The 20,827-nt window shown below is 43.7% G+C and overlaps 2 protein-coding genes across 2 annotated transcripts in view; one reads left to right on the forward strand and one right to left on the reverse strand.

The window, feature by feature from the left end:
- Positions 1-14,146, reverse strand: part of LOC139620615 (transcription factor PU.1) — a 53,861-nt gene extending 39,715 nt beyond the window's left edge. The window contains exon 1 of the mRNA XM_071476336.1: positions 14,036-14,146. The gene's annotated coding sequence lies outside the window, so the exon portion shown is untranslated. The remainder of the gene's footprint in view (positions 1-14,035) is intronic.
- LOC139620613 (leucine-rich repeat-containing G-protein coupled receptor 6) overlaps positions 1-20,738 on the forward strand; it is a 38,092-nt gene extending 17,354 nt beyond the window's left edge. Inside the window, exons 3-18 of the mRNA XM_071476333.1 lie at positions 4,702-4,773; positions 6,703-6,774; positions 9,932-10,147; positions 10,325-10,396; positions 12,422-12,490; positions 12,972-13,043; positions 13,183-13,254; positions 13,629-13,697; positions 14,104-14,175; positions 14,531-14,596; positions 14,719-14,790; positions 15,503-15,574; positions 16,117-16,242; positions 17,403-17,557; positions 18,195-18,275; positions 18,400-20,738. Coding sequence (XP_071332434.1) covers positions 4,702-4,773; positions 6,703-6,774; positions 9,932-10,147; positions 10,325-10,396; positions 12,422-12,490; positions 12,972-13,043; positions 13,183-13,254; positions 13,629-13,697; positions 14,104-14,175; positions 14,531-14,596; positions 14,719-14,790; positions 15,503-15,574; positions 16,117-16,242; positions 17,403-17,557; positions 18,195-18,275; positions 18,400-19,655 — 2,614 coding nt within the window. The 3' untranslated portion in view covers positions 19,656-20,738. The remainder of the gene's footprint in view (positions 1-4,701; positions 4,774-6,702; positions 6,775-9,931; positions 10,148-10,324; positions 10,397-12,421; positions 12,491-12,971; positions 13,044-13,182; positions 13,255-13,628; positions 13,698-14,103; positions 14,176-14,530; positions 14,597-14,718; positions 14,791-15,502; positions 15,575-16,116; positions 16,243-17,402; positions 17,558-18,194; positions 18,276-18,399) is intronic.
- Positions 20,739-20,827: the final 89 nt, after the last annotated feature.

Consider the following 20,827-nt stretch of genomic DNA (forward strand, 5'->3'; position numbering starts at 1 on the left):
TTCCAAGGAGGATGTTCCTGCCCCAAAGCCATTTTTTATAGCCTGCTGACCATCTCTGGGGTTGAAAGGAGAAGCACATTTCTGACTTCCACTCCCATCTGGAATGTTTGGAAAGATGAAGCATGGCAGGTTATGGTAAACACATTATAATTACAACAACTTATAGCACTTAGAAAATCAAACCGACGCTCTAAACACAAACACTGTCGGCTTGAGAGAGAGCGTTTGATGTGGGTCTACAGCACTTGTTGGTAGCAGAGGGAAAGGCAAGGGCCAGGCATGTTGTGACTGGTAGAGTGATAAATTGTTTGATGTTGGGCTCTACCTCCCTGCCTGCCCTCCCTCACTCTATCTCCCTCCTTTCCAATTCAGTTCTATACCCCCCCCATCTCCATTTTACTGCAGGCTATTGCAAGTTGGAGTCACTGCCTTTGATAGTTTTTCTACTTCTTTCCCGTTTTGGGCGCTCTCCACATTCTTACAAACCAAAACACATCTGCTTACGGCAAGAAGTTCAGCTTTCATCCAGTTGTACACTGTTGGGAGGAGAAGGAATAAAATCTTATGAGCGACCTACAAAGGATCTTTCTGAAGCACTGCTCAGAAATGAATATTATCACGCTGTCTCTCATCTCTTCACTCACTTCTCAAATCTTGAGTATCACATTGCAGCTAATCCCTTTGAACCCTCAAATAAGGTGATTAAATTAATTCACAAAGCAGGTAGCAAACCTCGCCAGGCTAAACCTCCCTTTGATTCATTGTGGCATTAATATTAATAATAAGATGTAAGTTTAATCGCCCCGCCCTCCAGGCCTGTCGCTAACTCAAAGGCCTTATTTCTAAATATTATTCTATGATCTTAGATCCCTCTTATTAAGCCTTCATTTGGTGCTTTGATCAGTGAATCACCTCTTAATTCAAATACACAAACCTGCACGCAACTGTCTGTCAGACGGAACGTGAAGAGAGGCGACTGAGAGGCGCACAGCGTGTCTATGGGTTAATGAGAGGGCAGCGATGCCCACACTCAGGTACAGACTGTGAGGCTGGTTGCTCATCTACCTGACATATCAAAGACATCCCCTCTCTTTAAATGTTCTCTTCCAATATCAAAGATGCACTACCTATTGATCTAATTGCTACTTGGAACTAGCAGGGGGTAGTATTAGGCAAGAGTGTCCCCCTAGAAGCCCTTCCTGAAAAATACATTAGAAGGCGACAGCGCTTTCCGCCTAACGTCAGTATCAAAGTCCATGCTTGTTTGTACCTCCGGAGATCACATTTCCCTTCATAATCAACCGTTTGGGATGAGTCTCTCATGCTCATCTTATCATTATCTGTAGCCATCACTCACCTCCTAAATACAGAGCTGAAATCAGACAATTCAAAGTGGCCTGACAGGTTAAACAATCTCACTGGATATTTTTAAAACCCCCTCTCAGTGCTGGCTTTGCCTAAGTGAATGTGCGTAGAATATGGTTCTAGCTCCTGTTATCAGCTCAAGACTGAATTTCTGATAAATCTGTCTCGTCAGTATCCTCCAACTCTGGAATATCCATACTGCCTGGGCTTCTCCAGCCCTGTGAGAATGCCCTAAGTTGCTCTCCAGCTATCACACAAACGAAATCCAAATGTTACAGGAGAGAAGTGGTGAGTGGAGGCCAATGCTGCCCTGCTTGTCTTCCCCTTGGTGATAAGATTGTCTGCTGATAGGCCAGGAGTATGACGTAGGTGAGGGTTAAGGGGTTACAGTATTGGCTGTTTTGATAGTCCAGGTGCACAACACATCTGGGAGTATCTAGGTCAATTAAAACTTTTCCTTTTAGTGTTGCCAACATGGGTTTTTGTCTGCTTGTCTCTTTCCCTCCCACAAACATGCACCCATACCCCCCCACACACACCCGCACACATACACACACACACACACACACACACTGTTTCCACATGTCTATATTTTACTCCAGTAATTTCAAAGGTTAACACCAGGTTAAGTGGTTGACCCTCAGGCTGGACCTCCGAACAGAAGGAGGGATAACATTTCTATTGATGGACGAAGGGTGAAAAAGGTCATACACGCATATGAACTTACAGATACACCCACACATGAACTGCCCTGTCTCTGATAAGACCTGTTTATCCTCTCCATCTTCTTTCATCATTGACTCCTATCAACCATCCTGGTCCTGCTGCCACTATGACGACCTATCACTGCCTGAGATAGCATCCCGAAATATGATGCTGTCTTTGCGCTCTAGGTCTTTAATCCATCTTTTTTGTTTATTCTTTTGAGGCAATAGGACATGGCGATACATCGGATAATCAGGAGTTGGCATGCTTCAGTAAAGCCCTAACTGATCAGCTCTGATAGCAGGGTGGTCTCACCTTTGTTACTAGCAACACCCCTCCCACTCTTCTCCCATACGTTTGAACTACACTGGCTTCTGTTATTTTATCTATGAATCACTTCAATAGAGCTGAATTATGCTGAGGTGGATTTTTTATCTACGCAGTCCAGGGGCCAAGAAAAATTCTAACCATCCCCAAATCAAATTAAAAGAAAAAACAGTTGGAGCCATGGTTTGACAAGAGCAAGGCGCCTTTCATTAGAATGAGATTGATGTGGAACGACTAGGAGGCTAAGTGTGGAACATTCACTCATACGTGCGATCATTTACACACGCGTACACACATAAATACACACTCTGATATCATGGAAACAGTTGGTCAATGGCAACTGCCGGTGTTCTGTTGATGTCTATCAAGAACGTCTGAACAATTCTTTCCTTTTTCAATATCCATCTTCACTTTCGACATAATTATCCATTTGACAAATGAAGTCAGCTAAAAAAAAAAAAACTAAAAAAAAACATGATTCCACTCTAATGCTGTTTTGGCTCCAATGGTGCAGCTAATAGAGAAAGGCTGGGTTGGCAGTACGATATGCACATCATACCATGGCCTTAACTACAATGTTTGTTTTCTAAAACTCTAAATTACTGGCGCTCTTCATCCCTGCATAGAAAAGACATTTATTTTTCTATGGTGCTACCTATATCTTTTTTCCATTCAGTGCGTCTGTAACCAATCATTGCATTTGAGCAGGAACCAAAAGAAGGCACTTAGGGGTCTTTGCAGAAAGAGGCTTAGATCTATTTTACTGGTGTCAGGACCTCAGCAAGGCCTATTGAAACGGTTACCTCTGGAAAAGTAGCTATTGAAATGGTCCCTGGTGACCAGCTTGTGCAACAGCAGAACCTGAAATTGTATTGAAGTAGCAGACCTATTGTCCTCAGAGGGACAACTAACGGGGCAGTATACAGGTTTCTTTATGAGCGCAAATCAGATCTGAGAGCAAATTGAACCACTTATCCTGAAACAAGAATGAATATTGGAATTTGTAGGGTCAAAGTGCCGCAGTGACTACAGATCGGCTCTCTGTCATCTGCATCCTTCATCTCAGAGGAAAAATTGAGACATCATGTGGTGCACTCAAAGTACGTTTGAATGAGTTTTGACTGTGGTTTGAGCGGCATGACTAAATACCACCACAATAGCTTAGATAACGATCAGTCCATTTTGTATTCTAGTGAGCTGATGTGGGTGTGCGTTTGTGTATATGCAGGTGTGTGTGTTTGTGTTGATAAATACGAGCTTTTTAAGAGTTCTAAACTGCGCTGAGTGTGAGATTTGGCAGGCGTGGGGAGGGCTGTGTGGTTTGCCACTGCACAGTAATAAGAATGAGACATGTTGACATGGGTGTCAGATGTCAGAGGGACTTTGCTGGGAGCCCTAGTCCATTACCATCTGGATGATGGTTTGGAAAGGCAGACAGCGCTCTATATCAATATTTCAATATCCCGGCACTGATGGAAAAACTCAGCCAGAGGCAGGCTGCTTAGCATAAGGGTGAAATGTCAGGCAAATGTCACCTTCAGAGCAATGGTGTGATGAGGAGGATGCCAGTGAGTAACTTCTAACTTGTGTGTGTGTTTAATAAAAGTGGGTGGTCTCGAGCTGTGAAGACAAAATCTGTGTTTAAACTGTGCTTCCAGCTCGTGACCTCGAGAGTCACTCCGCTGGACTGAATGCTATTTATTTGGACATCTTATACACACTCACAAATGACCATTAGGTGCTGTGTTTGATAAACAAACTGATTGGATTGCTTGTGTGAATGTGTGTGGTTTTTCTCCCTCGCTGTCCTCAAGGCCCCTCAGAACGAGCCCAATTTACCTCAAGGACATGGAAAATAGCACACACTTTCACACTGCGTGCACACCAGCTCGTGCACACTTATGTAGTATACACCTTACTCTATACACACATAAACACACTTGCATACCCACAAGCAAATATACTTTCACGCTGCACTTCTTGACCTAGTCTCATTTAATGCCGTCTTTACTCACTCATCAGAGCTCCCAGGATTGGTTAAGGTTTCAGGATGTGCTTTGAGCCAATAGCAACCACACTGAATGGAATGGAATATTGTTATTTGCATACTGCCCCAACAGTAACCCCCGAAGCAGGAACTCAAGGATGAAGTCATATCACAGTTCAATCCAAAAATGTACAGTTAAGCAAATGGCAAAACTTCTCTTATGAGACTTGTAAATTTTTTGTGTATGTGGTTATATTTCATTTTTCACTTTTATATTTTGTTCTCTCCTTTTTGATCTCCGTGTCTCTCTCCCCTAGGCGTATCTCAGGGAATCAGCTGAGGTATATCTCAGGCCATGCTCTCCAGGGTCTCCACAGCCTCAAAGTTCTGTAAGTAACCTCCGCCTCTCTCCCTCCCTATCCCACTCTGGTGGTTCAGTCCACATCCCAGGTGGGTTGTTCCACTCCAGCCTTTCAGGGGGAGGGGAGTTCTGCTCCCGCCTTGAATAAAACACACAGGCTTCGCATCATTAACTGCAGTTAAAGTTTATGGGCTGGGGGAGACCTGCCCTGCTTGCAGCTCCTTCATTCCCAAACAAGCCCTGTTTCAGTTGCAAGCATACACACACACACACACACACACACACACACCCTCACAGGTGTAATGCAGGGACCTCCCAGTCACACCACCCACCGAGATTACTGTAAGTGACAAAAAAAAAAAAAAAAAGAATTTAAAAAGCCACTCAAAGCTGCCCTCTTAACACCCCATTTCTCATAGTGTATTCAAAGCCTTATGATCCATGGCCACCAACTGTTAGCACTGCTGTGAAGTATTAAATCACAAAAATGTGCAAAGCAACCATAAAACCCATAGTACCTTCTGACTCGTGAGTGCGGCATCTAATGAGTTGTGGCCATACCTCTAGTGGGTGCAAGACAAGGGTATTAAGGAGGTTTTCATGAGCCTTGGCAACCAACTCAATTCCTTCTGGACCTTGGCTGAGAAAAGTTTGAGAAGCCCCACCACAGAATATAAACCTAGCTACAGAACTGTGGTTTGTAATTTGAAGGAATATGGGGGGATTACCAGGCACACAAGTCGATCTTCTCTCACCTTGTGTTGTGAAACTCACCAAGACGGAATGAGGGAACCAGCCATGAATCCTGGGCTATTATGTCATTCACACACACACATATCCTGAATTCATACACGCCTGCAAGCATTCACGCTTCACACTGTAACACCCAAGCCACCTTTGCACAGTCTTTTTGACTTCAGAGCAGCTGAGCTGTTGGTTTCCTTCCTTAATATATTAGTTAAAGTCAATCTGTGTTAAACACAGATGGATTGCTGACCTTGTGTAGGGTAGCCACGAGGTCCCCGCTGACTCTCTCTACACACACACAAGCACACAGAGTAAAGGTTATGAAGCCAGAGTGCAGTACAGAGAAGCTCCCCATGGGGGAATTTCTTTGAAACAGGAAAAGGCTCAATAGAGTGTATTTATCATGGCATCATCATCCCAGTGGAAACATTCCCCTGATCCTCTCAAACCTGAGCATTTTTTCTTCCCTAAAGCAATCATCATATCTTACACTGCAGACTGTTGTGAAATATTCTACACTATGAAAGTATGTGACACACTGAGTTATGTAAATGAATTTGGAAAGATATCCTCTCTACATCTTGAGACATGAACATTTACCTCTAGCAAAATAAATGAAAGCATTACTCAAATTTTTTAAAGTAAAAATAAAGGAGGCTTTCACGAGAGAAAAAAGCACCAAGATTGCTTCATACTCAAAAGATATTCATATCATGTCACATATTAACCTAACTGTGAGCTCAGATATGTAACTATTGTTGTAACGTTACAGGGCTTACACTGACAGACTCACAAAGACTGACCACTGTGGCACCACGATGCCACGATAAAGGCATAATGGCACTGCTGACAGGGACACACTGGAGACTGGTCACCATAAAAACTTGAAAGAAAAGAGGGAGAGAAAGACAGAGAAAGAGAGGGAGGGAGAGGAAAGAGAGAGGACTATTGTTTGCTCCCCACTTCCTCCTCGCTTTTTGCTCCATTCTTCTGAGAATGACATCAGCAGCCCACCCAAGGAGCTTCTCTTTTTCTTTTCCTCTAACCTTCATTCTCTGCTTCTCTTCAAGCCTTTCCTCCTTGTGTCAGATTTCCCTCACTATGGAATTATTTGCTCTGCTTGATGTGCCCTCACGCACAACACATACACTCCATCACCTATAGACATGCAGTGTGACCTGAAGCTGAATAATCTGTATGTGCCTTTCAGAATGCTGCAGAACAACCAGCTGGAGAGACTTCCTGATGATGCTCCATGGGACCTCCCCAACCTACTGTCCTTGTGAGTCTCTCTCTCTTAAGCACATACGTATACACACACACACACACTAATTATGCTACTCTACCTCATCCAGCAAGGAATGAAACATCCCCTGGCCACCCACCCACACATCTCAGCTCTAACCACAATGCAGGTATAGAGTACCACTGACATATTACAGACCATACCCCAGTAGTTCTGCATTCAGTGCTGTACAGCCTGACGGTAGGAGTCACAGCCTGACTGTGTCAGTGCAGTTCATGGTAGCATCTGGAAGCCATGAGGGAAACAGCAGACACTGCAGGCCAGGGAGAGCATCTCCAATGAGCTGTGAAACAACCCCATTTTCCATCAATTCCCCCTCTCTTCCTCCTCCGCTCCTCTCGTCCGTTCTTCTCCCACCACCCACACCGCTATCCCCCTGGCTAATGAGTGTGTTTGGTGGCTTAATTGTCTCATCTGTGGGGTCAGTGTACATTTGTATATATGTGTCTGTGTGTGTGTGTGTGGATGTGTGTCTGTATTCACTTTTGGGCGGGTGCATGTGGACCACCTCATCTGTAATTCCTCACCCCTACCCGTCTCTCCGAGCTTTGTACCGCACACAAACTCCACATCTCTGCTTTCCAAATTAATAATTCTTTGTAAATATCCATAGAGCAATTTCCTTCATCAAACAGACACACTCAAATTGCTGGAGTCGTAACAGGGGAGGGGCGTGCACATGGAACTCCTCTACCACCTACAACGTTTCCCCGTCTGGTATAAAGCAGGCCTGCTCTCGCTTAATACAGTCACCAAGCCTGCACACACATTCCCACATCTGTACATACACACCGGACTAACAGCCAGGCACAATAGCTCAGGCTGTCCTTGTGTGAATGTGCGTATGTCAGAATTAACCATTTTTGTCATGTCTCTGTCTTAAGTCTATGTGTGTGTGTGTGTGTGTGTGTGTGTGTGTGTGTGTGTGTGTGTGTGTGTGTGTGTATTTACGTACACAAGCATACGTGTGGTCTTCTCTTAATTTCTTCACCTAGAGATTGTCTCAAGTAATGACACACACACACAGTACACACACAGAGCCGGAGTATAGAGACGTACCTTGTCATTACAGTAATGATAAGCCCAGTGGAGAGAGATTACTGGAAAGGCTTTGGAGAGTGAAGCTTGTCGGCGCCTCTCGCTGACATAAAACACACCAGGTGAAAAAGAAAGAGAGACAGCATCTGAGTCAGCACATGGGTTTTAAATTGGAATAAATGTATAAAGGAGGCTTTCATCCAGAATAAATCATGACTTAATCTCAGACAAGAATCCTTTTGTCAGCGGAGGACTGAAACCTAGTCAAGAAATTTGTCTCACCATTTGGAGCATGCTAATTACAACACGCAGTGTGAGTGCTGTTGTTTAGTTCGGTGCCATCAGAAGCAGACAGCTGTGTTTTGGGTCTCAACCCACAGGTTAAGCAGTGTAATCAGCACTGATGAGTTCCATAAGACGCATTAAATCAACACAACACTGTTGTTAAAGATTTCAAAATAGTGAAACATACTTCTTCAAGTTTCTTGTTTTTGACCATCTAGAGAATTAAACCAGTGGAGGCAGGTCGACAGATCTACTGGATCATTTAAGAGAACTTTCTCTTTCTGTCTCTATTTCTCTCTCCTGTAATTGTGCCTCAGACTTTGATGTGACAGGAAATAGTTGCAGCTTTATTGGCTTCTGTGGAACATCCCTGGTTCTGTCTGGACCTTCTAGAGACCTGGCAGGTCCACCCAAAGGAGCAATTATTATTTTTGCCCTGGAGAGCAAACCAGAGAGTTGAAGGGTCTTCCGTAGCTTTCATCCTGCGATTTGGGTCAAGGACAAACAGTGTCCACAGTTGGAGCACACAGGCTGCACAAGGACGATGTTTTAGCACTGGGAAAAAAAAGTGCGCTCAGGAAGTAGAGAAGATGAGAACTTCTTGAAGCTGTTTGTGTCTGCACACACACACATGCATGTGTATTTACATGTATGCTGGAGGGTGTCTCTGTGTGCCTGTGTGTGTGAGCATCTGCCAGTGTATACAGTTGCCTCTCCTGATGGAAAATTTCCCTGGGGAGAAAAGCCCAGAGTTCAGAGTTCAAGTTCAGATTTCACTTTGATGATGCTGTTTGTTTTGGTGAAGCCTCTGAGGGGTGAGGAGGCTGAGGAGGAGCTGTGGCGCGAGAATCAAAGAACCTCGCTGGAAGATTGATAAGGGAGGATGTTTGAAAGACGAACAAGAGTTAAGGAGTGAGACGCAAAGGGGTTTGCGGCGGCTGGGAGTGCATCAATGAAGATGTAAGAAACAAAATGTGAGTGTGAGAGGAGCCAGAGGGAGGAAAAGGAGATTAATGAATGAGTGTGAAGGGCCAAAGAAAGAAGAATAGCAGGAGGAAGTGGTCTCAGCTTGTCAACTCTGCCCTGAGGGCATCATTCATCACTATGGACCGTGTGTATGCATGTGTGCATTTATGTGGGGTGTATGCATCACGGTCCACACTCATAGCCTGTGGGGTGAAGACACCGATTGAGAGAGGGAACAAAGGTTTGTTAGGTTTTGTGTGGCTGAAGAGATGAAAGTGCATGTGTGAGAGCATATGTGAGTGTGTGTGTCCAGGGTCATAAATTCATTAGCTGAAAGGAGTTGTGTTTGTGTCTGTGCGGTGGAAACGTCAGGGTCTGATGGCGACAGCGAGACTCCAATGGAAAGAGCAGCTGAAGATGCATCTTTAACTTTTCCTCCCTTCTTCTATCTTTCTTTTTTTCCAGACATTGATGGAAGAGGGCTTTACACAACATAGATGAAGTGAGGTGGAATAAAACAAGCCCACCACAATCATTCCTACTCGCTTGTGTCTGTGTGTCTGTCCTCTTACATTTCATACATGTCGGTGCTAGTGAGGCTAGACATGGGTTATTTAGCATGGGAATAAATCATAATGAGGCACTTTTAAGAAGTTGCAGCAAAGATGAAAGAAGGAGAATAAAGGATGTGTAATTCTCATAATAACCTTCCTGTAAGCCAAAGCGCTTCAATGCCACAACACACTAATGCACGCACAAGCACTGATACACATGCACATAAGCAAACATACTGTACTTAGACTCGGTAATTATCTCTCTAAGCTCAGCTCGTCTCACCCTGCAGGCGTCTTGATGCTAACCTGTTGTCTGAGGTTCCGGCTGGGACCTTCAGAGGGGTCCGCTCTCTGAGACACCTGTGGTTGGACGACAACTCCCTAAGAGAGATCCCAGTGACGGCCCTGGACTCTCTGCCCTCCCTGCAGGCCATGACGCTGGCCCTCAACCAGATCACACACATCCCAGATTACGCTTTCACCAACCTATCCGCCCTTGTTGTACTGTAAGTGACATCTTGATTTGTTTACTTAAAAACTCTCCTGAGTCTAGGTTTCTCAACTTACCAGAGAAATTATTTGTTCCGCTGACTTAGAACAGGGCGGAGATGATTGTAGTGTGGAAACGTTTTTCACAGAGTAATTTCTGATTTGTTGAAAAAATATTTGTGGCCTTTTTCCAGGCATCTCCACAACAACCAGATCCAGAGCATGGGCGCGAGATGTTTTGAAGGTTTACACAGTCTGGAGACACTGTGAGTATCTCACACTCACACACACACACACACACACACACACACACACACACACACACACACACGTGCACAATGGTTACCTTTATAAATTACATGTAAGACACTTTCACAGTCTCACTCACACAAAGCTACATGCGTTCACCCTGAAATGATTTCATACACCCAAATGAGTACCTCCTCTGTTTCCCCAAACACTAACGCAGGCTTTGTGATGACAAAGTATCAGCAAGTATCAACATTCATTTGGTATGGTAATGTTTACAACAATCACATAGCCTTAGAATAACCCTAAGACTTATGAGGAACTCCCTGAAGTATAAACCTAACAAGGTAATAAAACCAAGTGCCATTAATTTCCAAGAGTCTTCAATTTATTCAAATTGTGTGTCTGACTACAGCCCTGCTTCTTTTTATGCGTGAAAGTGTTTGGAATTATTTGGAACACCTGAAATTAATATGTTTTTATAAATCATATGTACCAAGTATAAAAAATAATGAAGTGTAATGCTAAATCGTAAAGTCATAATGATTAATGTCCTGGTAATTTCAGCAGGTGTTTGAACGTTTCTCAAAACCACAACCAACAAATCAACGGGAGAAATGGGGAGATGAAATGTTCCTCTTTGATTACCTTGAAGTAACATCAACAGATTCTTCTGTGTTTTGTAAAAGTAATTGCTAAGCAGCGCTGAGGTCAAATATGTCTCAGCGTGGCTACAGGAGAGTTGTTTGAGTGTACGTGCCGTAGCTCCAATAACTAGATCCTAACCACACACCATTGTGGAAACCACAGGAAACTGAAGCAGTCTTATGAAAGAGGTGGCGAAAGAAAGCAAGAGAAATTGAGACAGCGCAATGGTGTGTCTCCTGCAAAATTCATGGTGGTCTGGTGAAAAAAAATGATTCTGGCATGCTGCTTAACAACCTGTTGAAGTGTAAAAAAAACTATACCTACCTTTTTATGAGCATGTGTGTGGGCACATGCAAGCAAGTACTCATAAGTGTATGGCCATCTTAACACTCAACTTAAAAGCCATTATCCATGCTGGGAAATGTGAGTATAAGTCAGGGGAGCCATGGTTAAGGGGATGAAGGGAAACCAGAGAATGAGAAAAAGAGGGATGGAGCTCTCTAGACCAGAATAGTTTGTGTTAAAGTGTTTGGGCCGTCAGCGGTGGGGAGAGACAGATGATTCAGCGGGATAAGATGACAGGTGTCACTGACGTGGGGATTGCGCTGGTATGAGGGGTTAATCTCTCACAGCGGCCTCGCTTATGAGAAATACGAGAGACCATCTGCATCACCAGCACCCTCCCCAGCCCCTAGTGTGTATTATAAAATCATTACTACGAAGAGCCGTCCAGAGGACTGCTGGAAAACGCAACAGCATACGCACACAAGACAGAACAGACCCAGACAGACATTTCACAACATCCACTGAAAAGCACACACTCCGATCAATACCGCATCAAAGGCATTTTTGCAAATTTAAAAGAATAAAAACAAATCCATTTAGAAATCCTTTGTCCTGGATGGCTGAGAATCTTCAAAGACAGCACACACACATGCACATGTCTTGATATGGCAGAGTCCATACTTGTATACGTGCACAGACATGTACACTGCACACTTCTCCTTTGCACATCTATGGTACATTATTATATACAGACAAGAAATACAGTAAGACCCCTTTTCCTGCCACCTGCATAAGAGCTGTGTCAACTATAGCATTGGTTGTTTTGATACAGTGTTTCCTGGGAAACTAATCAGAGACAGACCTAAATAATCAGGTCAGAGCAGCAAAGGTCAAGGGTCACATCCAAACTTCACACTCTACAGCTGTCATCCTCAAGGAGCGGAGAGGAAATGGCTACGCAAACATATGCAATCAAACACAGAAAATTGCATATGAATGAATTATGATTTCCATTTCAGGGATATGAAACCTCCATCATACCTTGGACTTAATGTATAAATATATTTAATCATGATGTTTATCTTTCTGTTTCTCCATCTTTTTCTCAGGGATTTAAACTACAATGATCTGCAGGAGTTCCCTGTGGCCATCAGGACACTGAGTAAGCTTCAGGAACTGTGAGTACACACATGCACACGCATAGCCTACACGAAAACACACCTGCCCGACATGACTATCGTGGTTGCGTTATCCCGAGTAATCCCGTTAAGTGATTTTAATGTGGCACTCGGATACAATCTCTCTCGCCCTAAGCAGGTGCTGGCTACACACCCACGCTCCCGCTCGCCTGCACATACACACAGACGCACACGCACATACACACAAACCATGTTTTCCCTCAGCTTCAGCAGATGTTCCGCAGTGTGCATATGTGTCACAGATACAGCGTATGTGTGCGTGTTTACATCTCATGTATCCAAAAATGTTTTTCAGCTGTGCAATGGCAGGTGCAACATGAGGACATATGACTTGCCTCTCACTCATAAACACGCTCTGTCGCTCTTCACACACACACACACACACACACACACACACACATACACACACACAAAATCAGAAACATATTGATAGACTAACAGTGTGTTTTTATATTTGCAGGGGCTTCCATAACAACAATATCAAAGCTATCCCTGAGAGAGCCTTCGTGGGAAACCCTCAGCTCCAGACTATGTGAGCTTAATGCTTATCCTTAATGCTACAATTAGATGAACACACCGTTGCTACTTCATGTTGCCATTATGTACAACTCACTCATTCCAAAAATATGACAATGATAATGTCCAAAACTAAATGTCTCGCTTTCTTGCAGTCATTTCTATGAGAACCCCATCCAGTTTGTGGGAAAATCCGCCTTCCAGTTCTTACCTAAGTTGCACACACTGTGAGTATGCGGTCAGTAGAAACCATTCCAGTGAGTTAGCCCAAACACTGTTTAAATCATCCTCTGTCCTTTGCAGTGAGAGTTGAGTGGACATGTGTAATGGCCTACTGAATGATGTTGTGTTAGCGTATTGCTGTGCTGCGTGCTGATGTGGTAAGAGAGAGTGTGTTGTAAGAACATGTTGAATGGTGTGACTTATGATGTCTAGAGAGACAGCCAAAACAGCCTGTGTTGATGTTGGAGGAAAAGTTTGATGGCTGAAATGAGCTGTTAGACAAGGTCTGTGTGCACATGCATAGATGTGTGTGAGTGAGGGAGTGAGAGAAAGAAAAAGGGAGAGTTTTCTGACAGATTTTCTTCTTGTTTGACTGCAGTTCCCTTAACGGAGCAACCCAGATTCGAGAGTTTCCTGATCTGAAAGGAACCACCAGCCTGGAAATTTTGTGAGCATCTCCTTTATGCCCCTACACACACCACCGGCACCACACATGCAGAGTATTATTTCACTGAGTGAGGTTTCAACAAACAACAAAGAATGCTAGAAGACACTTAGGTTGAGGGCAGAGATACAATCCCCAAAGTCCACATACATGAGAGAAAAAGAGATAAGAAGGAGAGAGACACATGCAGAAAAAGCCAAGAGAGAAAAAACAGAATATGTGTGTTTTAGGAAAAGAACAGGAGATTCAAAAAAGGGATAGGGAGGGGTAGGTTAGTTATGCCAGCCAGTGACAGGTTTGGCGAACCTTTACAGCTCCCTGTCTGACCAAGTTAGACTCACAGAACTGGGGGATCCTTTCGCTTGCTTGCACTTCAACAATGATCAGAGGATTCACTTTTTCTCTATAGGACGTTGACCCGGGCTGGTCTCTCAGCTCTCCCTCTGGATCTATGTGAGCAGCTGCCTCGCCTCAGAGTGCTGTGAGTACACACACACACACACACACACACACACACACACACACACACACACCCCGGGAGGGGGGGAGTCAGAGGTACAAAACTGATACACAAAACCCAACTGTGGAGAGTTGTGCCCCCAAGCAATCATTTGTACAGTCACTTTGCTGTGAAATCCAATCACCCCCCCCCCCCCCCCCCCCCCCCAAAAAAAAAAAAAAAAATCATTGTCCTGCTATATCGCCTTGCTCACAGAGCTGACTGTACACCCAAATAATCCTGTCACCCCCATAATTTCCCACGCTATAAATCCACAGCTGGTCACTGTGTTTATGTGTGCTTTGTGTGTGTGTGTGTGCTTTGTGTATTGTTGAAGGGAGCTGTCTTACAACCAGATAGAGGATCTGCCGAGTTTTTACCACTGCTCCGCACTGCAAGAGATGTGAGTAGTCAAACCCCCGACAGATGCGAATACGCACATGCATCGAAATCAATACTTTCTATGTGTTTCCCTCCACATATTATATTTCACTTATGTATGCCTATGTCTATTTTTATCATCAGAGGGCTACAGCATAACCAAATCAAGAGGATAGAGTCAAGCACCTTCCAGCAGCTCACCTCTCTGAGAGCCCTGTAAGTCAGCTCTTGTTGTAATTGTATATTTAAAAAAAAAAACATGAGCAGACATGACAATGCTCCCATCCAAAGGGCAGGAGGGGTCACTGAATGGTTTGATGAGTATTAAAAATGCTCATAGCCTTCACAGTCACCAGATCTCAACCAAATTGAACACCGGTGGGAGATTATGGACCAACGTGTTGGACACCGCTGTCCACCACCATCATCAAAACACCAAATGAGGGAATATCTTTTGGAAGAATGGAACTCATCCCTCCAGTAGAGTTCACAGACACCTTACAGAGACTCTTAATGTTGGTTTTAACTTCAATTTGTCACCTTGTGTATATCTGAGATTTTATCAGATGACTAACACCATAGGTGAGATGAAGCACGAATCATAATTCTGCAGCACAAAATTGATCCTCAGATTTTTGCTTTTCTCATGTGATAGTTTTACCTCTTCAGATTTAATTCAGGCCCAGAAAAAGCACTGAAATTAAACAGCCTGTGTAGAGAAAGTCACTATCGATGAGGGGTCTGAAGTAGACTCTGAATTATTTGAAGGGGCCATAAGCCAGGAAGGTTGGGAATCACTGGTCATGATAAAACTATGTATACTTATAACCCTTTACTGTCATCTAGTGGTGATCAAGATACAACAATCAATGTGTAATTTCAGTTCCTTTCAGTCCATTTCACTTCACTTTCTGTTTTTTTTTGTCAGTGATCTGAGCTGGAATATGATCCAGTGGATTCACTCGGATGCTTTTGCCTCACTTCACTCTTTGATCAAACTGTGAGTAGCAAGATACAAAGCAGTCACTAAGTCTCTTCTCCCTTTCATCTGGTCCTCTGTTCCCCCAGTAGGCATGCCGAATTTGTGTAGCTTTGATTAAAGCTAAGCTGTATGTCAGAGCGTTTTGACCTTACACAAACACTCCATACTTACTAGTGTGTGCCACAGAAATCCTGTTGTCTTTGGCTGAGTCTACAGAGAACACCAGTGTGCATTTATTGTTTGAAAAACCTCTCAGTGAGACAAGGAGACTCATCTCAGGTCATGCCAATACAAACTGCTTCACTGTGTGAAGACTGGTTGAAGTACTGTATGCCTAGCTAAACAAGCAGATACGCTACATCTGACAGAAAGTGTTATCTGGAGGGAATCTGAGAGCTTTGTCTGAACAGTTTAAAATATCCAAGAGACAAGGCCTTTTTGGCACCAAGGATGACCCTTGGCTATATCTGAAATGAAAACACATTTGTAAACACTGGCGTGGTCTGATCTGACAACCACCCTCTACTGTTTTTCTCAATTCCTTTCTATATTTATCTCAGGGACCTGACTGAGAACCATCTCAGCTCAGTCCCTGTTGCAGGTTTGGGGAGTCTCACCCATCTCAAGCTGAGGGGCAACACAGATTTATATGAGGCCTTCAGTCCCGATCACTTTCCCCGTATGAGGTAACACAAACACACACCATCATGTATCCCTTATTCTTTCTTCCTGAATGTATTCCCCAGCATGACCTTTGCATTTTGGTTTCTCACTCACCTGAAACTGATTTAAGATGATAACTTACCCAGGTGTGTGTCCCGTGGCTGTAAGGAACAATGCATCCCTTGCCATCCCTTTAATTATCCTTCCTCTCACAGGTTTCTATTAATATCTTCAATTTACCAAAAGCAGCCGGGGTTGACAATGAACTAATTACAGTGCATCCCTGCAAGCCATTCCTGAACTGAACTTTAACAATGAGGAAGCATTCGTCCGCAGCAAGTTAATTCTTGTTATAAAGATCCCTGAAGGCCTGGAAAGGTGCAGTGAAACAAAATTGGAGAGTGAATTTCAAAGACATGGAAGATGGCAGGTGATCAAGTGGCAATGTCAGCATTACTGTAGAACAATGTCCAAAACAGAACCCCTGGCAGAGAGCCAGTAAAAAATGTACATGTACAGCAAATGCTTGTGCATACACAAAAGACAATTGATCCAGACTTCGGACAGCTAAATGTTTCTCCCACATTTTCCCTCCAGATGATGGGTAATTTTGATTGCTGTAATCATTACCTCTGTTCGCAAGGGCCATTTGCAAGATATCCATTCCTAATGTGCTTCCAACCAATTAGTGCTCATTCTCTGCATTTAATCTGATGCTAATAAGAGGTTTCAGGAATCTAATGTAAACAAATCAAGAGGATAGCTTGCAATGTTACAGTTTCTTTACTACCAAATTCCCTCTTTTTACACAGAGTGATGACTGTGGGTTTTATCTGCCATTGCTCACATCATGGGGTGTGGGGGAAGGAGGGGGAAGGACTTTCTCACTGGCCAGTATAAGCAAAAGGAATGATTACAAGAAGTTAAAACAGTGTCAGTGTTTCTATTGGCACCTGGCTACTGTTTTAAGACTTAGGATAGGTTTGCAGACTTGAAAAATGGTGAACCTATCTATTAAATGTTACCGAGACAGATTCTAGGAACTTGAAGTTGCTTTGAAACAGTCCAAGACTTTATCTAAAAGGTTTTGTTACACTTTCTTAGTGCCTCTGTTTAACACCATCTATTGTGGCATTGTTTTTCCTGGTCAATGGTCAATACTATTTCCACCTGTTTGTTACAGGGTGATAGAGATGCCTTATGCCTACCAGTGCTGTGTATATGGTTCCTGTGATGGCTACAAGCCTGCCGGTCAGTGGGACACAGAGCAAAGCAACACTGATGAGGACCTACACAAGAGGACTGTGGCCATGTACCCTATCCACGCTGACACACACTGTAAGAAAGCACACACAGTATGTGCACAAGCATATATACAGTATAAAAATGAACATTGGCACACACCCACGACGAGGCTAAAGTAATAGATGGAAATGTGACTCCCACATGTCGGTCCTCACTGCTGAATTATTGACACATGCTGGCTTGAAACATGTCAGAGCCTTGATGAAACCACTGCTACCTGGCAGCTAACACACACTCTTACACAGTGTTGACCCCTTGATGCATTCCTGTGGCCGGCATAAAGTACAAACACCAATAAACCAAAATTAAGTTGAAATTAAAACTATTAAACCTACACCATTAAACTGCCTGGTGAACCAAAAGGTAACAAAAACAAATGATGATCAAGCCATAGCATACCACTGATTAAAATTTATTCACCTTTAATTGTTAGAAAAACAGTCAGGATAATCAAATTTCATGCAAGTGCCAATTATCTTCTAAAAATATTTTTTTCCTGTCAGTGCAAATAAATGTTAGATCACCTCGCTTATTACACCAACTCCCTACAGCCAGTGCCACACACAATCTAAAATACTGTGTATACACATGCAGAGTAAGCTGCCTCACACATGCCAAAAACAGACTGACTGACAGACCGATTTTTGACCCTAACAACGCTTTATTCCAGACGACCCCGACCTGGAGGAATTCCAACTAGAAATAGAGGAATCCAAACTACAGACCAGTGTCCAATGCACACCCACGCCAGGTAACCTAAATTACCCCTTGTAATGAAGTTTTCATCAACTGGCTTGCAGATTGTTTTGTCAAAAGAACTACAAGGAACCATTCACAGTTTGATTATCTACATCTGATCATTTGTATGTTTGCAGGTCCTTTCCGTCCATGTGACTCTCTGTTGGGAAGCTGGCTGGTTCGTGTGGGCTTGTGGTCCATCTCTCTAGTGTCTCTGCTGGGGAACTCCCTCCTGCTCCTGTCCCTCTTCGGCTCACCCGGCTACCTGTCGCCTCTCCGCTTCACTGTGGCCTGCATGGGTGCTTCCAATCTGCTGACTGGTGTGTGTACATGCACACTGACCCTTGTGGATGCTCTTACCCTGGGAGAGTTTGGCCACCATGGTGCCCGCTGGGAGGGCGGTCCTGGTTGTCAGGCAACAGGATGGGTCTGGGTGTTTGCGTCTGAGGCGAGTGTGCTGCTTCTGACTCTTGCAGCTGTGCAGTGTGGTGTGAGCGTGACTTGTGCCCGTGCCTATGGGAAGTCCCCATCCCTTGGAAGTGTACGCACATGTGCACTTTTCTGCCTCACTCTTTCCCTCACCTTGGCCTCTCTTCCACTCATAGGAGTTGGGGAATATGCATCCTCACCTTTCTGCCTTCCCTCACCCTTACCTCCTCCATCCTCACGGCTGCCATCCTCCCTAGGCTTCCCCTTGGCACTCATTATGATGAACACCCTGTGTTTGCTTATAGTCACAGGTTCATACATCCGCCTTTACTGGGAGTTACTTCGGGGGGAGTGTGAGGGATTGTGGGACTGTGCCATGATCAAACATGTTGCCTGGCTGATATTCACCAACGGCCTCCTCTACATACCAGTAGCTTTCCTTTCCCTCTGCTCCCTTTTGGGTCTCCTCTCTCTGGGGGAGGAGGTGCTAAAGTCAGTACTTCTGCTTCTCCAGCCCTTGCCTGCCTGCCTCAACCCTCTCCTCTTCCTCCTCTTCACACGTGACCACTCCCAGTTTTTCTTCTGGCCTCGCCCCAAAGCACGTCCTCAGCTGCGCCGGGACCGCACCTTGGACTCACTGGTTTCTGTGGAGACAGAGAAGAGCTCCTGCTCCGATTCATCAACACAGGCGTCACTCACTGATGCTGATGCTGTGTACAGTGCAGGGTCCTCTCTCCAACCCCGACTGGACCCAATCAGATTTTCCCACTGCTCCTCTACTTCCTCTGTTCCCCTCATCCCTTGCCAGATACCCACTCCTGCTGCCAGAGATAGAGACAGACCAACAGAACGAGGAAGCCTGAACGATAATGAATGTCTGAGGAGTTTGGATCAAGATGTTATTCATAACACTTGCGCTCTGTATCACTCTACCATGACTTCCTCTCTCACCTCTCATCCATGAGCCTTCCAAGCTAGCTGTCTGAATAACTGGGACACTATGGACATTCAAGGACCATAATCAAACAGCAGCAGCAAGACCAGCTCTGGGTTATTAATCCTCAAGCACCTCAGAATGAGTTCACAAGGAGACTGTAAAGTACTCGAGTGAGGTTTATGAGAACACAACTAAGTGCCTCTGAAAATAGGGAGTGCAACTTATGGTTCCCTTCACAATAAAGACTTTTTAAAGGAGACACCACAATACAGCATGACTGTTAAAGTAAAGAACAATTTCAGACACTACTCAGTGGACCGTGCCAGTCATGGCACAGAGATAACTCAAAGAAAAGCTATCAACCACATGGAAAATCATGGAGCATCAGACAAATCAATGGTTTAGCCAGGGGGAATTTATGTAGAACCAGTAGAATTTTAAGTGTAAATATTTATACTGAAATGTGATCATGAGACATGCAACTTAGGGGTTACAGATTGTTTGGTTATATTTTAAGTGGAGTTATCTTATTTGTCTTTTTTTTTTTTTTTTAAATAATGTTCTATCCTATTGCTAAGGTCTGTTTCAAATAAAGGGATTCATCATCAAACACACCAGGACATTTTACCAGAGTAAGCTAACATTTTTTCCTCACAGAAATGTTACTGTTACATATATTTCTCAATAACTGTGTAATAATGCTTATAAAAATTTTATCCTTTGTGTGGCAGCAAAATGCAACAGGAAACAGATCGCTGGTACAGTTTTACATGGTTTACATAACTTTATCTCAAATATGCAACTCTGCCCAAAAAGAGGCAAGCAGTCATACAGACTGAATGGGATGTAGCTCTTTCTACAGACATTAGAGTAGGCTAGCAATATGTACATACAATGTAACTACCTCTGAACTAGCATGGTATTGACTCACTACAGCCTTATGATGTTTGTCTCCCTTTTTATATGATAAACAGCAAATATATAATTTTATATGTTAAGAAATAAATCCTTAGTTTGTAAAAAAAAACAACCTTGTCTTGCTATTTAGGATGTACATACTTTGTATACAACTGGTAAGCATATGTTTGAATAAAATTATTATCTTCATGTTATATACATGAACCACTCTGCCTATGCAACTACTCTGAAACACACCTCTACACTACACAAGAAGTCATGGTCTTGTGTGTGCTATATTA

The sequence above is a fragment of the Trachinotus anak genome, unplaced genomic scaffold, assembly GCF_046630095.1.
Source record: "Trachinotus anak isolate AG129_WGS33_773 ecotype Australia unplaced genomic scaffold, CSIRO_AGI_Tana_v1 ptg000004l, whole genome shotgun sequence".
Classification (NCBI taxonomy): Eukaryota; Metazoa; Chordata; class Actinopteri; order Carangiformes; family Carangidae; genus Trachinotus; species Trachinotus anak.